Here is an 18,288-nt window from a genome sequence, read left to right on the forward strand (position 1 = left end):
CGATTCGGACACATTCTACGAGACCATAACAAATGGGCCCATCTCCGCTTAGAGGTTACACTTATGGGAAATTGCTTCCTCCTCTGTTTGGCTAAAATTAACGTCCATCGTGAGTGACGCTTTTTGGGGCATTTCTCAAGCTGTGGATGCGCTAAACTTGGGAAATCACAGCAGGGGGGTATATCGAAATGAGACAAAAAGTTCGGGGAACCGGCAAAAACGGAAGTGAAAAAAAAAAGCGCAATATTAAGATAATGAAGCACTGAAATGGTAAAACTGTACGATAACAAAGTTGCGTACTATCAAAATAAAACCCAAGCATGCTCACCAAGTAACGAAATGCGTTTCGCACATGTCACTTCTCTGAGGCAAAGTAGTAGAAGTGCGAGTAAGCACGTTCCATACAAGGGAGGGGGTGGGGCGAAGGACGTAACATTCCTTCGATATCATCACAAAAAAGAAAGTAAAACAAGTTGTTCTTTTTTAAAAATTTCACTCGTTTCCGTTGTTCATGGGAAGAGACACGTATATCCTGTCTTGTCCTGTACTTGTCCTGTCCTATGTTGTCCCCTCCGGTCCTATGTTGTGCCATCCTGTCCTTTTTTGTTCCGTCCTGTCCCTTCTTGTCTCTTCCTGCCTTGACCTCTCCTCCCCTTCGCTCCCTCTACAGTGGTTCATAAAAAGTTAGAAGTGAAACGATGCCGGACTTAAAGCACATATATGCAAAGGAAATTTTCCCAAATGAGAAGCTGAAAAGATATTTCTTAAAATGTAGATCGAAGGAAAAAGTTCTATACTCCTTTACCTCTGACAATGTACATAGTGATGAGGGGAGATGCACACATGTGGATGCAGACATTGGAGAGTTAGTCCTCCTGTTTGTTTTGCCACCACAACATATGGGACTTTTCACAAATAGACTCATGCTACGAAAGTGCGTTATGTCGTTGTATTTTTTTCTCCACGTAAATATGCTCCCTTTGGGTAGTGTGACAATTTTCGGGGGAAGCGAAAAATTATTTTGCTTTATCCAACCGTTTTGCTTTATCCAACCGTTTTGTTCTATTCCACCGTCTGGTTTTATTTCCCCATTCTGTACCCCCTACAATGCGTGCATGTCGTACGAGGGGGGAGAGGTCTCTCGCATTTACCAGAGAAGAAACAATCAAAGAGACACGCACGAAAAGAGTGAATAAATGTTTCACCCCGTGGGTAAACTCTTCTTAGGAGATTACAAATGAGGAGAAAAAATATGATGACGAATTGGACATTTCGAAGTATGAGGTAGGGATAGGAAAGTAGTAAAATAAGACATAGACCACTTTGTGACGAAGAGTATCAGATAGAGAGAAGGAGAGCAAGCTGTAAGGGAAGCCATTTTTGCAGCTATTTTGTGTCCAGCAGCAACACCATGACCACCACAGACACACAAAGACAAACACAAACACAAGAGCAAACACACCTTACCTCCCTTTTTTCACTCTAGGGCCTATACTCCAATGCGTTGACGAGGCTGGTCAAGCTACTTTACCTTCTGTACCTCTTCCTTGTAATTTTCAGCAAAGACGTTTTGTACATCCTTCTAGAAAAGGTTACAGATTGATAGAAGGAGACTTCGGCACCCGGAGAGAAAAGGCGTGCCTACGTATGCATCTACCAGTAGGAAAACGATGTGAAAGCACCTGCGCATCCATCATTTGTACCTTCCCGTGGACCCTCTTCTCAGAAGCATGACGCTCTGTCCAATCATCTCATCGTCCTCCTCATCTTCATATGCTGCATCGAAGTGATGATAAATTTTTTTACGAGGAGAAGCTACACCTGCTATTTTATCTTTTTCGAAGTGATCTCTTTGGTATCCTTATTCTTTGATTTGTTCATTTGTGAATATTATCTCTTCGATTTGTTTGACTCCTATGTGAAGAGGTTAGTCCGAGGGGAGAAAGTGGGTGGCCAGAAAAAGAGGAGGACTAAAAAGGGGGGGGTCTTCCCATGCAGATGCTCGGACAACTTGACTGCTTATTACTTCCACGTCTCCTCCTTCACTACAGAATAAACGGAATAAGTGATGTTGGGAGTGAAGATGTGATTTATCTCATACACTTGGTGAAGGCTCTGAGGGTCACAAAGATATATAGGCTGATTATTTGCTTCGTCGGGAGACACACCAAGGAGAAGTACAAGCACAGGAATGAGTGGAATGTAATGCCGATGTATTGTAGAGAATACTGTTCCCGCATGTACACGTGGAAAGATAAATATGTGTGCACCTATTTATGCCTTTATGACAACGCTCCGCCATCTTCCCGCCTCATTGATCCCTTCTCCAAAGTTCGAAAAAATGGAGAGCATGCAAAATAGAACAAATCTGAAGGTAAAGACGCGGTGGAGCCGCCCTTGCCTCCATGTGAGAAGTCCCTTATGTGGATCGAAACTACATGGGACGGCTGCAGCCATTTGTGCATACGAGTGGAGTGATCAAAAATGGAGTGACCCCCATGGAGATGCTTCTTCCCCATTTCAGGAGAGCCTAAAATTCACGAACAAAATGCACCTGGCGCTGATAAAAAGATATTTTATGTCCCTGTTCTTCATGATGCTGTCCTTTATATTTATCGAGACGGTAAGAAAGGTGGTGGTGGTGACGTAGGGCATATCTTTTTTCGGAGAGTCGCCTCTTCTTGGAGCTACTTTTTGTCACGTTTAGCTCACTATTCCTGCATCACTTCTCCCCAGCAGATGTCCATTCCCAAAGGACAGAATAACTCCATGGAGTATTTCATCTACAACCTTGACTTGTTCGTAAAAAAAAAAAAAGAAAAAGAATGGATCAATTGGAAGAAATTGGAAAGAACAAAAAAAGGAGAATCCCTTTTCTGCTATATTTGAAATGTTCGTCTTTGTAGAGACCCAAGTGTCTGTTTCTCTAGGCATGTTCTATGCTTCCCTCCCCCTGCAGAATCTCCTTAGAAGATTATTACGAATCTGAATTTTTGAAGGCTCTTTATTTTTACACTGTACGAGGGAAGAAAGGAGAGAGAGAGAAAAAAAAGGACAACATAGTCGAGTGGCACTCACTTGTGCAACCTCGCATGTGACCATGGGGGTAGGCACGCTTGTCCCACTTCTGCACCTACGCATCCCCGTAGGAAATACAAAAGGGAAAAGGCGCCGATGAATACCTAGTCAGCTTTAAATCAAAAAGAAGACTGCAAAATTTCGTCAACAGGAAAGAGTTAAATGTAGGGACGCAAAAACGGACGCTGTGGGATTTTGCCCATTTGTCACACGTAAGGGGAGAGTAAAAGTGAGTAGGACTGAAGGGCGCAAGGGGGGGGTAAATGCTGGACTGGATTGGTGCCATTCCAGTGAACGAAACATGAGTGCCCACCTGTGCAGCGAATGTATCACGTGGTCCACCCCCCATGAACTTCGAAAATTCACACAGAAGGAGGTCCTGAAATTTATAAGCATGAACCCCCCAGACAGAAGAGACGAGGAAGAGGAAGTAATTCTCAGTGGAACAATTAAGGACCTTAGTAAAGACTCGAAAAAGAGAATTGCACTTTAGTGGTGCATAGGTGTGCAGTTCAGCTGGTGTGAGAGGATAGTATATGTATATGTCTATATATGTATATGTGTATGTATATATACATGTGTACATTCTTGCGTGTGATTACTCAATGGGAACAACCTCCCCAATTCACCCCTCTGGAAGACTCCTTGAGGAGGTACGAAACGAAAGTGTACCAGTCGGCCGAGTTCACCTTTTACATAAATGTTAAGAAGAATGTAAAGAAACGAATAAAGAACGTTGTCCTGTTGAAGATTCTCGTCATCGTGGTAGGGCCGCCACGTAGAGATGGGCTCGGAATGCACTGCCTCCCCCCCGGGTTCTTCAATAAAAAGAAAAAAAAAACAGCAGTGTCCACTCCTTCCCTTTAATCTTCCCCCCCCTTCCTCCCCTCCCGTACAGTTCTCCTTCATTATACTGTTTTACTTTACCTCCGAACTTAACGTCCTGCTATTCCCAATAGAGAGTATATTGAAGAAGTTGAAGCTGATGAAGTAGGTCGCGGTCTAGTCGGATTAGCTTGTCTGCATCTCGGGTGTGCATCTGTCCAACTGGGTCTTTATTGCAAATTCGTCTTTACCTAACCCACTGATTCGTAGATCGAATCCAACGCTGGCACTGGAGATGCAGGAGGAGCTCTTAAACCATGAGCTGGACAATATACTAAGGAACACAAAATTGAAGCGGTAAAGGGAGGCCCTTACACAGAGGAGCGGGTGCATACATATGAGGAGGTGCACATATCTTGTGAAGGGAGAGCAGATATAGACAGGCCCACTCTATACCCTTGATGCCACATTTACTCCAAAAATGCAGAAAAGGTATAAAGCAGAATTACGAAATTTTGAAGATGGAGGAAAATTTGATGAAACTGGGCACCCTGATGTTGTTAGGTACTCCTGATTTGAACTGCTGCTTTGATCATTCGAATTTTTGGCTGCTACAGCAAGAATTTTGTGATGTGCTCATAATGGAGACTTAGCAACCACGATGTGAACTACCATCCGTTCGAAAGATCTTCTGTGTTTGGTTGCATTTTTTCTCGCCTGTCCCATTCCTCTGTTACCGCCTCTTTCACCCCTATGCAGGCTTCGGAGAGGCGGGCGCGAAAATTATTTCGAAAAATATCAACGCGCAGGAGAGAGTGAACTTGTTGGTGAATGGAGAAGTGGTTTACTCTGTCTTCTCATTTTGCGACATAAGGAATTTCACCGAAATAACGGAGGTCCTGAAGGAGAAGGTTAGACCGTTCGATGTTTACGTTTTTGTGCGTAATGAATGGGCGGAGGAACGCATCCCCCAGATGCCGCCATCACACTGGCACACTGCTTGAGCACTACTCCGCTTCACCACCACACTGATTCATCCCCGCGCCCAGATCATGATATTCATAAACCTGGTTGCAGAGATAATCCACGACTGTTGCGATTTTTACGGAGGATCCATAAACAAAAACATCGGAGATGCATTCTTGCTCGTCTGGAAATGCAAAAAAAGAGACTTTCACAATGACAGGATAAGTCTGTTGACATCCAAGTGCCACGTGACAGGTGAAGGGAATAAGGAAGAGGTTTCGGAGAAGGCATGCATAAACAGGGTTTGCGATTTGGCGTTCCTATCCACCGTGAAGACGCTGATCAGGCTGCACGAGGTAAGGGTGGAGGCGCTACGTGTGCAGATAGGCACGCCTCTCTAGTCATGCGCGGCGACGCGGCAGAAAAAGATAAAACACAGGAAAATGCGGCGCGGAACAGAAAGATACAATACGCGATAATACAACGCACCTCCGCACGCTGTTAACTCAACCCCCTCCAGTCGGAGAAGATACGTTCCTTCCTCAAAAGCGAGAAGATCCACGAGCTCGTCGGGAACAACATCATCGAGTTAAGTTTCGGTCTGCATTTCGGCTGGGCCATCGAAGGGGCCATTGGAAGCAGCTACAAAATTGACCTCTCCTACTTATCCGAGAATGTTAACATAGCGAGCAGACTACAGGACATTTCTAAGACGTACAAAAGGAACGTCGTCATCTCGGGCGAATTTTACGACAACATGTCTGAGGGGTTCAAGGTGGGCAGTTTCGCGTTCAGGCATTTTTGTCTTCCCGCGATTGTCTTCTCGCCATTTTTGCCTTCCCTCCCTTGTGAGATTTCACCTCTCCATTTATGCATGCCATGCGTGTATCGCCCCTTATTACCTTCCCTCTTTTCATGCATCTTTCAGAAGTCCCTGCGCAGAATAGACCGTGTTACCTTGAAGGGATGCGGGAACCCCCTGGATTTATACACCTTTGACATACGTCTTGATAAGGTAAAGGAGAGACAACCAAGTGTGGGAGGGTGTCTGTGCGTGTGGGTGACTTCGTTGAGTTTCAATTGGTATATGCTTTACTTACCCCTATGCTTTTATCTGGGAAGAGCTACATATGGATCTTCCACCCTTGGTAAAAAAAAAGGAAGCAAAAAACATTTAAACCTTTTCGTCTCAGATTCCGAAGAGAAAAAACATAGAAATGTTTGATGTGCCCAGAAATGTTGACATAAAAATGATAAAGGTGTCGTTGTTATTTGGAGGGACTTTTCGTTTCTATACACTTTGGAAAAAACAAAATAAAATAAAAATAAAAAATAAAATAAAAAAAATAATGTTTTTACTTAACTTGTACTTCCCCAGATTCTGAATGATATAAAGCAAAAGACAGAAAGACGCCGTCGGAAGAAGGAAGTGTTGAATCTGGCATACGACGTAAGAGAGTTTCTCGGCGTGGCCATATGCACGTACATTCGTATAGGCTTCTTTTTGTCTGCCCGATTGTTCTCGTTCGTTCGGCGGGTCTCCCCGCATGCGTTAACCCAGTCGAGAGAGAGCCACCAAAAAAGATTGCACATCTTTAACATGCCCATCACAGCTGTACGAGGAATATTCAAAGAGCGCCGACATAAAGTCAATTCAGATGAATTTTCCTGAGGAATATTTGAGGCTATTTGGAAATGCGCTAGAGTTGTATTTGGGTGGAGACTGGCGAGAGTCGCACAGGCTACTGGAGCATTTGCGACGGAACTTCTCCTGGGAGGATGACATTTTGTGTCAGTTGGTAGACTTCTTACGTGCGTCAAATTTGACTGCGCCCAGTGATTGGGGTGGCTTCCGGCGGTTTTTGCAGAAGTCGTAGGGGGGGCAGAAGGTGAAGTGGAGGTGAAGCAAAATCAATTTGAAGGCGACTCCAGAAGGGACGTGCCATTTTTTATTTACACTTCTATGGGTGGTTATCGAAGGAGTTAAGTGCTGATAGGGGAGAACCTCCCCCCCTCGTTGGCACAAATGAAAAATACGAAAGCGAGTAGTAACAAGACTGAAGTGGCGTCAAAAAAAAAGAGACAAATGGAGGGTACACAAATTGGCGGGACGTCGGCATGGTGGCATGGCGGAATGGCGACATGGCAGCATGATGGTATTCCCGCGGGGGTAACCAATAATAAAAAAAAAAGCGAAGAAGGCAAAAAAGGCAAAATGAAGGCAAACAAAAGGCGAAGAAGGAATGTTCCGCTTAAAAGAACGACGCACAGACACGTGGCGAGAGGTGCCGTTTGCCCCTCTCGCCTCTCGATGCATCAAGCAAGCGCGTTCAAACTCTCAACGTAATCATAGGCCTTCTTCTGAACCATCTTCTGGCTGGTAACGGTGCCATGGTTCTTCTCGAATAAGAGCCACTTGGTGAATATCATTTTCATCACTCTTGTCTTAAATTTACACGAAGAAAACCTTTCAAATATATTTCTAACAAACTGAAGTTGATTTAAATTCAATTTTTTTTTTTCTCCTTTTGTTTCACCTCTGGTTAAAGAATTGATGTGAATGTCAAGGTAAGTAAACCAAACATCTGACCTCTTTGGATATTCTTGGATTAATTTTTCAAAATAACTTTTCCCTCTTTCTTTATTGGCATACTTATATTCAAACCTCGCAGCATTTATTACCATACGTAGATGTTTTCTTTTCGCCAAACAATGTAGAGACTTTAACAGAATTTCGTGTGCATATGCCTCATCTTTAAACGTGCTGTGTATAATTTCTAAATAATTCGACCATATCTTTTTGGAGTAGTGAAATTTTTTTATCGCTTCTTCACTTAATTGTTTCAACTGATTATATTTTTTATTTATCTTTAGCACATTCATTGTGTGGATGTATACCTTCTTCTCATTACAACAAAGGAGAGCTCTTTTGAACACTTCTCTTAACTTGTCTCCATATGTGCATTCCATATTTATGTAGCAGAAGAAGATGTTTCTCTTTTCCTCCACTTTGTGTATATCTATCGTCTTCAGGGCTCTTTCTGCTGTTTTTCTGGCTTCTTCCAGGCTGCCCCTTTCCAGGTGGTAGGCTATGTAGCTCACCCATATGGCGCTGTTGTTTTTTTCCGACGCCAGGAGTCTTTCGTAATCGGACGGATTCACCTCGTCCGCTGCCGCGGGAGAGTTGGAGTTCCCCTCTGAGAGCGTTTCTGGCTGCGTCTCCTGCTTCTTCTCTTTTTTCTTTTTCTTTTTTTTTCCCTCTTTACTGGGCGGTTGCCCCACCAGGTCGTCGTCCTCCTCAATTACGTCATCCTCCACCTGATCCTCTTCACTACTCGGGGAAACCTCCACGTCAGCACTCGGGCCTTCCCTCCCCCCGTTGCTGCCCACTTTCGTTTTGGATTTCTTCATCTGTACGTATAAACTTAGTTGGTTCCCTTCTCCTAAGGGTTTCGTCGCGGCTTTGCCTTCCACCGCATGTTTCCTCTTCCTCTCGGCTTCTCCCTTCTGGTCATTTTTGCCGCTCGGGGGGGTGTCCACGGGTTGCGCTTCTTCACCTGACGGATTCACCGATTGGTCATCCTTAACTTCGTCGTCCTTCCCACTGGACGAACGTTCCTCATCCTCCATTGGGTTGCCTTGTTGCTGCTCCTCCATCCTGCAGTTGCTTCTCCACTAGGTTATATATGCTCAGTCGCACGTACGGGTGGCGCCGTACACATAAACGTGCTTATAGGTAAAAGTATACGCCGGCATTGTTGCCCTTACATTGCCATTTTTTCTTTTTACCTTTCTTGGGAAGGATTATTTTTGTACCGTTCCATGGGATGAATTTTTTTTTTTTTTTTTTTTTTGGTAGCTTCTCATTAGTGGGGATTACCAAAATGGCCTTACAATATAAGCAAGCTCTTTCCTTTTTAAAGAAAAAAAATCATTCTATCGCGTTGGAATAACGCGGGGGTGGAAAAATATGCATAGAAAATGAGCAGCGGGGATGGAAGTAAAATGATGAAAATATTTGGACTGGGGTCGTTTGCATAAAATAAGCTCTTTAGTGCGTCATTTCGCCCCCAAGGAGGCTGTATAATTGGGGGAAAAAATAAATAAATAAATAAAAAATAATTTTAATAAAAAACACATCTCATTGTTGTCACCATCTACAACAAAATTGCATACGTACGTAATTTACATATTACGCAATTGTCGCATTTTTTGTAACGATGCTTCCTTCATCTCTTTTCTCTTAAAATGAACGTAATGCGGAGAGTACAATAGACTTTCCCGTTTTTTCCTACCCATTTTGAAGCGGCAACGGGGAAGGGAAAAACACCCTATCATCTGGGGGCATAATCTGTAAATGCTAAAGTACCATTAGACGAAAGCCAAAAATGCATTCCCCCGGTTGTCATGTTACTTGTAAGGGAAGTTGACCTGCCCTCTCATTCCAGTGTGGCAACAGCGTCTTATACTATGCATTTGCCAAAAAAAATGGGATGCTGTTATTTCCCCATTCGTTCGAGTGGACCAAAACATGAGAGAGGGCACTGTTCCATCTCCTGCACAAATAGGCAAAATCGATTGTTGAGCCACATTGTGTGACACTCCACATAAAAATGACTCACAGTTGGCTTACCATTCTACGAAAAAAGAAGTAAAACGGAGAAAACCAAAGGACACTCCGTCTACCGTCCGCGCTGCTGATGTCGCTTGAACATACGCAGAAAGCATTTGGTACATGTTTATATTTTCATCCTTAAAAAGGAAAAATGTGTCGTTGTGGGATATTTTCCATTGTTCGTCCCGAATTGACGGAAGAGTCACATAAAGGAGGACGTGTGGTGGTGGACTGTCCCCGCATGTGCGCGTCAAGCAGATTCCGTTTAGTGTTTATGTGAAACATTTTTTTATGAGCAGATACGATATAGGTGCAGTACTTTCCATCGCAGAGTTCCAATGTAATTCATTCCAGTGGTATATTTTTTTTTTTGTTTTATTCGCCCCTCTGAAACAACTTTGATCTGTACTGATTAAACTGTATCATTTGGTCAGCGGCGACTTTCTTTTGGGAAATATATTTTACATTATTGATTCGAAATATATTATTTTGTGTCCTAAATACACAAGGAATGCCTACTTTAGCTGCTGCTTTTTTTAAAACTTTATAAACCGGGTCTTCAAATCCTAAGCTATTAAACGGACTGATGGAAGGAATGTGGAAAATTGTTTTTCCTGTTGGAACTCTAGCAACAAAATAATCGATGATTCCTTTTCCTTGTCCCATTTTGGTGCCATCTGGTTTCTTTGTTACACTGTAAGTAGCATGCACATCGAGAAAATATTCTTTTTTTTTCCCTAAATATCTACGTATAATTTGTTTCATTTCCGACAACTTTTCTGCTCTTATTCTTCTGGGGCATGCAGCTATAAGTGACTTCCCTATTTTTATGTCTGGGCCATTGAGCGGTACTATTCTTCCTTTTGGCGCTTTTAGGCGCACGGGCAGTGGAGCTTTGTAAATTACAGGCGGCATACTGTTTTGTAAATGTGCTGTTTATGTTGAAGGCGGGGTGTACGTTTTTTTAACTGCGCGCTGGAGGTCATCGAGTAGGAATGCCCCATCTGCCTTAATATCCCAATGAAGTGGGTGGGGGGTAGATGTGGGTATACCCACCAATTTTATGGCTTCATAGGTATGTATCTTTGCACACCTGGCTACGTTTCACCCTTCTTTCTTTCTAGCATTCACTGTGATGGTAAATCTTTCCCTCCTGTGTAATTTTCATGGCCCGTTTGGCATGCGCTACTCTTGACTCTTCCTAAATGGGCAGAAGCAAAAAAAAAAAAAAGTTATTCATCTTATGTATACAAATGTATACTTCCCCGCATCGGCTGTTTCACACCTTTTAATTAAACCGTTTTCGCTTCTATTATTTTGTCAAACGGGGTCAGTGGGATAACGTGCCGAAGCTGTTCCATGGCGGTTTTCCATTTTCCCATCGTCAGATTGATCACGGATATTGCGAGTTATTCGAAGATGGCAGGAACAGAAAGTGCCATATCGTTTTCTTATTCATTTGTTTATTCGCTTTTATTCTTCACTGCGCGTTAGTTAAAGTGCTTCCGTGTTTGGAAGTATACACCTTTTGATTTTTCCTCCTTTAACATCCTCCCCTTGTTGCGTGAAAACGTTAGGAAAAAGGGGAAAAATATATATGCAGCGCTAACTGCGCTTTTGCCCCGGAAGGTTTTACCCCTCGTGATATATTTTTTAACATCTCATGTCTGTCATTTACTCCACATATGCATTCATTTCTTTCTCCGTTAAAAACACGACATGCGTTAGGCAGCCGAAGTAACAACCCTGGAGGGTGGAGTGCGCTGAGCTTTTTGCCTTTTGAACGGGCGCGGGGGTATGACATGCTTAATTGTGCAAGCCGCCCCCGAAATGGACACTGGATGGTAGCGTCTGTGCACACAGTGGTACTTTTAGTCATACGGACTATTAGTGGTTTGTTTCTTTCTGTTACATGTTTGTGCTCGATATATCGTGTGCAATATATCGTTGTGTGTTGATGTAAGAAGAAAAGGGGAAAGAAAAATGTCTTTTTTTTTTTTTTCTTCCTTTTTGCGAAAGGGATGCACATATGTAACGACGCATGGACAAAAACAGTGTTGTGGTTGACAAGGGTCTAACTGGAACGAACAGGTCGACGCGAACAAACGAAACCACAACGTTAAAACAGGTGTATGAAAAAGCTATTCGCGCTACAGTTCCACCTCGAATTAAAAAAAGTGATAACGGGAAGGACGCCCGGCCATATGCAGTAAGGCTGTATCTAAAGGGAACAGCTGTCCCCTCGGCAGAAGGGGACAATCGGGAAAATCCCCACCAAACTTGTAGAGACCCGATGTCTCTTCCTCATCCGAATTAACAGTAACAGGAGCAGCTGCATTCCTCGGTTTGGACACCCGTGACACTTTTGCAGGAGGAGAAGCATTCGGTTATTTTATCATCCTGTGTGTTGGTTCCTTGTGCCGTTCCATCCCCCGTGTTGGTTTCATGTTGAAGGGGGTCTTCCGTACGTACACCAGACATGGGACTCTTAGTATGCATATCGGTAGATTGTCCCGAGCTGGCATGCTTCTTACTCTTAAGTAGATTATATCTCTGTAGTTTGGATCCCTTACTTGCGTGTCTATACTTCATGGTAAAACCCGTTTTGTTTTTACAGCTGCACTCACATTCACAAAAATTATCGGGTAGGCATTTTATGCATTCCTTGTCTGTTGTTTCTGGGGAAAAAATCTGTGCGGCCGACGCATTTTTTGTTCGTTGGTGAATGTGTGAGGTTATGTCAGAGGTTCTTCCGTGAGCGTACGCCAATACAAGGAGTAGGGGTAGGAGCAAAATTAAAGCGCGTTTCATCTTGGAAATGGGTGAATGGGTTAATAGGGAAATATGTAAAATAGGTATAGGGGCATATATCTCTTTATCTATCTGGGCAGTTCAGAAGCGTAAGGGATGAGACGAAAAAGAATTGCTCAGAAAAGAAAAAATTGGGATTTATGCATAGGACTTGAATTCTGCTAAGGGATACAAGTATTTGCCACGAAAGGAGGAAAGAAAGAAGAATTATGACATATTGGAAAAAAAGAAAAAAAGGTATCACCGAGGTTAAGAATAAAAGTGAAAAATGATAATAAAATGAGAAAACAAAATAGAAGACAACTGGTCGGATATTAAATTTTTTGAGAGACACATGTAGACATTAACGATTATGCAACTCTCGAATTGTCCATCCCTCGAAAAGCTGTTTTTTTTTTTTTTTTTTTTTCTTTCAACTAGCTGTATTTTTTCTCAAAAATGGCTATTTTTTTCTTTAAATAGCTAGCTAAACAAAGTTTCCCATTAATTGCCTTTCCAGTTTAGGCATTTTCGTTGTCACTTCCAGCGCTTCATTTGAGCATAAAAGAATTGTGTACAACAACGGGCAATTCGGAGGAGACAGCTACATTGGAAAAGAAAAAAAATATATAAATAAATGCATATTGTTGGGCATGAACATATACCGCTCCGATTTTTTCCTTATTATACAAACGAATGTGACAAAAGGATAGGCGCTCCTTTTGGATAAACTAAGTTTTAGTCGAAAAATAAATCCGATCGCATTTTTTTTGCTCATTTGACAGCTCTTAAGCAATAGTGAGCTAGGTACAGCCACGTGTAGGTAAAAATGGTGGCCAATTAGACACATGGCGAAATTTTATTTTTTATCCATTTATGGATATGAACATATAACCGCTTGTTTAATATGTAAATTGACGTTGCCCAGAACTCTTGTTAGTTGCATCATTTTGACCGTGCCTCAATTAGCCTTTTTTGGAGGATATTTAAAATAATATCACTAAATTGCTATGGGAGGATTTTTTTTTCATTTTACATGTAGAGAAGAGGTTCTTCCCGAAAAAACGTATTAGCATCTGCCCCTTCATTTTGTTGAAATTTCTATATGGGCATAACCGAATGTATGCAGAGTTGCGTTTTGAATTTAAGTGAGCTTTCGAAAGTGAAATCAAGGATGCTCACACGGTCGGGGTAAGGAAAAAGCGGACCAGCTAGCGCACATGAGAAACGGTATGTTCATGTGGGAACACGTGTGTCCATTAGAAGTGCTTCTCTCTAATCAGTGCACTCGCTGTGAACAGCGAAACGTTTCACTTTGTTCTGCGTGGAGTGTTCATACGTATATATGTATATATACCATTTCGCAAAATAAGCATTTTCGAATATGTGGCATGCTTAAAAGAAGGGAACAAGATATGGAGCGATTTGGGTGCTAGAAAGCGTGCGTACTGCCTTTACTAAGTGTAGCATATATGTCCACATTTATGTATAACCTTTCTTTTTCGCGTGGCTTTAACTCCTCTTGTTTTTGCTTCCACCATATTTAAACGCCCCATTTGTGGTGTAACTCCTTTTCGTAACGTAGTTTCATGTCTGGGTCTTTTTTTCCGTCAGCAGCAGTACATGAAAGTTCTTCTTCTGGCCTTCTTAATTATGGGCTGAAGGTACTGCACAGCGTGGTCTTTCATGAGATAGTGGGGATGGAACTGCGTGGAGGAGAGGAGTAAATGGTGAAGAGATAAAACAGATAAGCGGTGAAAAACGTGAAAACGCAAAAATATGCGGAGTTGCATCCCCATTTTTGTAATCGTAGAGCCGTGCAACTTCTTACACAATTTTACCTTTGGTGCGGAGAATAAACTTTTGTCAAAGGTAAAATTGGAACAATCTTGCAAATTGTTCGCTTCGTCCGAAATATTATTTTCGTTTTTATCGGTAGGATCTGGTTCATTTTTTTCATTCAGTTTATCAGATGATTTGGCCTCATTTTTATCGTCCCCCTCTTTGTCTTCGCCATCTTCTAGCTTATTTTCGCCACTTTCGTTTTCCGACTTGACTTCACCGTTTTCGTTTTCCGACTTTACTTCATCGTTTACGTTTTCCGACCTGACTTCATCGTTTTCGTTCAATTCTTCAACGCCTTCAAAACTTTCGTCAGAACTATCATCCATTTTTTTTTGAATTACACTTCTGTATGCTATTTATAGTGCAACTTTTTTTTTTTTCTACATATACTCAGCTAGCAATACTGTTCCTATTTATTTATCTGTACTTCTTCCGCTTTGGGGTTCATTTTTTGTTCCTTAACGTGAAATAAAACAAAAACTCCGGAAGGTGTGTGCTTTTTCGTGGGTGTCTACACATATGGCGTTTTAAAGAGGAATCCTCCTTACGCATTTTTTTTTTTTTTTTTTTTTTTTTTTACTCCTTGTGAAGGTTCAATTATATCTTCTTATTATCTCACTCTGCACGTTTTTCGCATTATTTCCTTTTTGCTTCTGTTTTGAAAACATTTTTCTCGTCTTATTATGTTCCAGTGGATACAACATGGTATATGAGTGTTCGGCTGATAAAGAAGGCGTGTGCTCTAAATAATTTGTGAACTGCCTTTTCGGGAGTATTTTAAATTAGCAGCCATAAACGAACATACTTTTAATGATCCAATTGTTTCCGTCCGATATTTTTGTCGTGATGGATGTCTTATTAGGAATATATGAAGGGGTGGAGATCCTTTGAAAATAATTTTACTGCCTGCTGAAATTAATCATTATTTCGTGAACTGTGCAAATAAAATTTTGCTATTTTTTTTTTGGGCACCTTTCACCTATAAAATACGCAGTTGAAATTTTACAAAGAGGACACCTTTCGAGGGGAGCCCACTTCAAAATTTTGATGATGCTATAGACATATTTGGACAAAAGGTTTCGTTACATTTGCTCCATGTGTTTGTTTTGTCTGCACGGGCAGGGGTTAACCTTTGAGAGGCTGTGTCTTCGTGGTAGCAAAGTTTGATCAGCAGCTGTCGCGCTGTCATTATTTCGCCATCACATTTTTAGTAATTTAAAGAATAATGGAGCTTCTTTTTTTAGATAGCCTTAACGGCATGGTTTTTGGTCGACCATTTACCCGTTTTATTATCCCTTCATTAAGTTTTTTTTTCTTTCACCACTTGTTAGGAAGCGATTTAATTGGAACGAATGCGAAGGTGTAACAATCCAGGGACGACAAAATAAGAATAACAGTGAATTCTCCGTGCCGCTTTACTGTTTCAAGGGGGGAGGGGGTGATAGACGCCACAGGTGGTGTCAGGCTGGTAAGCGGGAGGTATATTTCAATATGCAATTTTTTCAAATGGCTGTATTCTCTTCTTCTTTTAAATGTTAATATGCAAAATGTGAAGACGTTCACACGAATAAAATTAGTTACATACTTGTTCTTATTCCATTTTGAGGGGAAAAATGTGGGACCGTACAATTCACCTATTATGTAGATGTTTTTTTTTTTTACCCCTTTTTTGGTACCAATATTTACCCTTTTTATGTAATTTTTTTCCTACTGAGAGTAGCTGTTGCAGGTGGAATTGTACGACTGTTCATTTGTTCGACTGTGTGGCAGAGGAGGCGGGGGAAGAAAAAAAAATGCACAAAAATTACATTTCAACAATGCGCTCCATTTGAGTATGAAAAGTAATCACTCGAAATGGTAAATTGCGAAATAAGAACGCCTGTGTGAGAATTTAATAGTGTCAATTTTTTTTTTTTTTCGCTTAATGGTCTACAAAAACAGGGCGTCATTCTGCACATGATCGGTGTCCCCCTGTAACCCTTGGACCTATGCGCAAGTATACAGAAGTATACGGACGCGTACGTTTGTGTTATTATGTTTGTTTTGTTATGCCTACGTGGCGCATAACGTATGTACCGGTATGAGTTGTGCTTGGATGGCTGTATGGTCCACTTGGAGCCCTACGAAGCACTCATTTGTGCGGGCATAAATTTGTGAAGAGGAGAGTACCAATTGCCCTGTGCGGCAGGAATGCCCACCGAAGCGGAGAAATTTGCAAAATGTTAAAAAAGAGGTTTCTAAAATACACAAAACGCTTTCTCCATATTTATGCACAGTTGAGCAAGTGTGAACATGTTCGTTTCTCACATGTGTTTTTTTTTTTTTTTTTTTCCCGAATGAACATAATAGTAAAGATAAATATACGTGATAGTTTTAAAAAAAGGAGCATTTCTTCCTTTTGAAAGATTACTCATTTGCTCTATTTGTAAAACGAAAATGTTTCCTCACCCAATTAAGATGAACGGGAAAAGTTAAAACCAATTGCAAATTTTGAACCCCAAGCTTTTAATACTGTATGTACTTACGCTACATACCCCCCGCTAACCCGTTAAAATCGCAGAAGGAGCTTATAAAAGCTAAAGCGAAAAGGAGAGTAATGAACGCAACAGGCATGCATGAGCTTATGGGAAAACGAAACACCGCACATGGAAGCGAGGCCAATAAGTGAAAAAATCCCAGATTTAAAGCGAACATTTTTTGCGAAAATAATGAGTACATTTATGGGACGCCCCAGCTCGCATATGTACATCCTTTTTTATGTTTAAAATTTTTTTTTTTTTTACCAGATCATTTTTCAACAATATTACCAACCAGCGTCGGCCCCATTGTAGAATCTCTTCCAGACTTAAGCGCACACCTTTTTAACCTTAATTGCGCATTCTTTCCTAATTAAAAAATTTTCCTTTTGAAAACAGCACAGCCATGTCTCAGATAAGGCCAGAACCGAAAGTAGACGTCCCTGAGGGTGACTACAAAAAGGGTGCCAAGCTTTTTAAGGCCAAGTGTGCGCAATGCCACACGATAAATAAAGGTAAGTGGAGGTGATCATCTGTTTATTGTGTGTACCTCCGTTTGTGTTTGGGGGGTGTACATCCCCGTGAGAGGAAAGGTATGCTTAGTGGGGGACACCCTCCCACAGCAACTGTATGTGCATCATACGCATGTATTTATTTTCCGTTCCACCCCCCTCTTGCCTTCTCACCATTTGTTTAAAAAGGCGGAGCGGCAAAGCAGGGCCCTAACCTACACGGGTTCTACGGCAGAAAATCTGGAGAGTCGGATTTCCCATATTCGGATGCAAATAAAAACTCGGGCATTATCTGGTCGGACAAGCATTTGTATGAATATCTACTGAACCCTAAGTTATACATCCCAGGAACGAAAATGATTTTTGCTGGTATCAAGAAGGAAAAGGAAAGAGCGGATTTGATTGAATACTTGAAGAAGGCTTCCTCTGAGTGACGAGCGTAGGTGCGGAAATGGGCACATGGAAAAGATATCAAATGAGTTGAAGGTACGCTTTTGGGGCGAAGGGGGGACGTCCGTCAAATTGTGTCAACTGCTGAGACGATGGAGCGACCCACTAGCTCACGTCGGGTTATGCCAAGTGTAACGCCCATTTCTGTGGTCATTTTAGAATGCCGTTAACATCGTCAACAGAGCATCAGGGTTTTGTTTCCCTATATTTCGTTGCACGCTGTTCGTGAACCCTACACCAAATTAAGGGTAAAAAAGCCACATAAAAGGAACGCAGCGAAATGGCGCAAAACAACGCGAAACGAAACGGATAGTCGCGTTAATCGCGCAACTGGTGAACGGAGCTTGGACGGTAGTGCCATCCCAAGTTTTACCCCCTAAAAGGACCACCTACCTCGCAGCAGAGGAAGCACAACGAAGGGCACACATAATATCGGCACATATGTATAGCTGTTTGTTGTACTTATTGCTTCTTCCCACTTTTTTTTTTTTTTTTTTTTCCTCATTCCTTTTTTCACGATTGACACATTTGTGAGTTAAAATATGTTTCTTGTGTATGTAAATTCGTGTGCCATGTGTAAATTGAAAAATGTTACACTCGTGTTGCTTTAAAATGACAAAATTACAGTTACGTTGTTACCAGTTGTTTTAATTTTATAACCTTTTTTTTAAAAAAAAATATTTTAAAAAAT

At 41.7% G+C, this 18,288-nt stretch overlaps 5 protein-coding genes across 5 annotated transcripts; 2 read left to right on the plus strand and 3 right to left on the minus strand.

Moving 5' to 3' along the window:
* Positions 1-698: 698 nt before the first annotated feature.
* C922_03823 (hypothetical protein) lies at positions 699-6,746 on the plus strand (the record flags this gene model as incomplete). Its single annotated transcript, XM_008819412.1, has 22 exons — positions 699-815; positions 1,228-1,284; positions 1,487-1,591; positions 1,727-1,926; positions 2,052-2,202; positions 2,333-2,374; positions 2,525-2,623; positions 2,740-2,798; positions 2,960-3,017; positions 3,150-3,290; positions 3,449-3,539; positions 3,719-3,843; positions 3,977-4,068; positions 4,174-4,260; positions 4,391-4,467; positions 4,663-4,814; positions 4,953-5,225; positions 5,390-5,644; positions 5,798-5,884; positions 6,063-6,128; positions 6,248-6,319; positions 6,483-6,746. The coding sequence occupies 22 exons, from the start codon at positions 699-701 to the stop codon at positions 6,744-6,746; spliced, it is 2,670 nt and encodes an 889-aa protein (XP_008817634.1).
* A 439-nt stretch (positions 6,747-7,185) lies between these two features.
* C922_03824 (hypothetical protein) lies at positions 7,186-8,526 on the minus strand (the record flags this gene model as incomplete). Its single annotated transcript, XM_008819413.1, has 1 exon — positions 7,186-8,526. One exon carries the CDS (start codon positions 8,524-8,526, stop codon positions 7,186-7,188), a length of 1,341 nt encoding a protein of 446 aa, XP_008817635.1.
* A 1,333-nt stretch (positions 8,527-9,859) lies between these two features.
* Positions 9,860-12,076, minus strand: C922_03825 (hypothetical protein; the record flags this gene model as incomplete). Its single annotated transcript, XM_008819414.1, has 2 exons — positions 9,860-10,416; positions 11,803-12,076. 2 exons carry the CDS (start codon positions 12,074-12,076, stop codon positions 9,860-9,862), a joined length of 831 nt encoding a protein of 276 aa, XP_008817636.1.
* A 1,808-nt stretch (positions 12,077-13,884) lies between these two features.
* C922_03826 (hypothetical protein) lies at positions 13,885-14,445 on the minus strand (the record flags this gene model as incomplete). The annotated part of the gene is made up of 2 exons (XM_008819415.1): positions 13,885-13,980; positions 14,116-14,445. The coding sequence occupies 2 exons, from the start codon at positions 14,443-14,445 to the stop codon at positions 13,885-13,887; spliced, it is 426 nt and encodes a 141-aa protein (XP_008817637.1).
* Positions 14,446-17,041: 2,596 nt separating this feature from the next.
* On the plus strand, positions 17,042-17,581 carry C922_03827 (cytochrome c; the record flags this gene model as incomplete). The annotated part of the gene is made up of 2 exons (XM_008819416.1): positions 17,042-17,150; positions 17,337-17,581. The coding sequence occupies 2 exons, from the start codon at positions 17,042-17,044 to the stop codon at positions 17,579-17,581; spliced, it is 354 nt and encodes a 117-aa protein (XP_008817638.1).
* Positions 17,582-18,288: the final 707 nt, after the last annotated feature.

Source organism: Plasmodium inui (assembly GCF_000524495.1).
Source record: "Plasmodium inui San Antonio 1 unplaced genomic scaffold supercont1.17, whole genome shotgun sequence".
Taxonomy (NCBI): Eukaryota; Apicomplexa; class Aconoidasida; order Haemosporida; family Plasmodiidae; genus Plasmodium; species Plasmodium inui.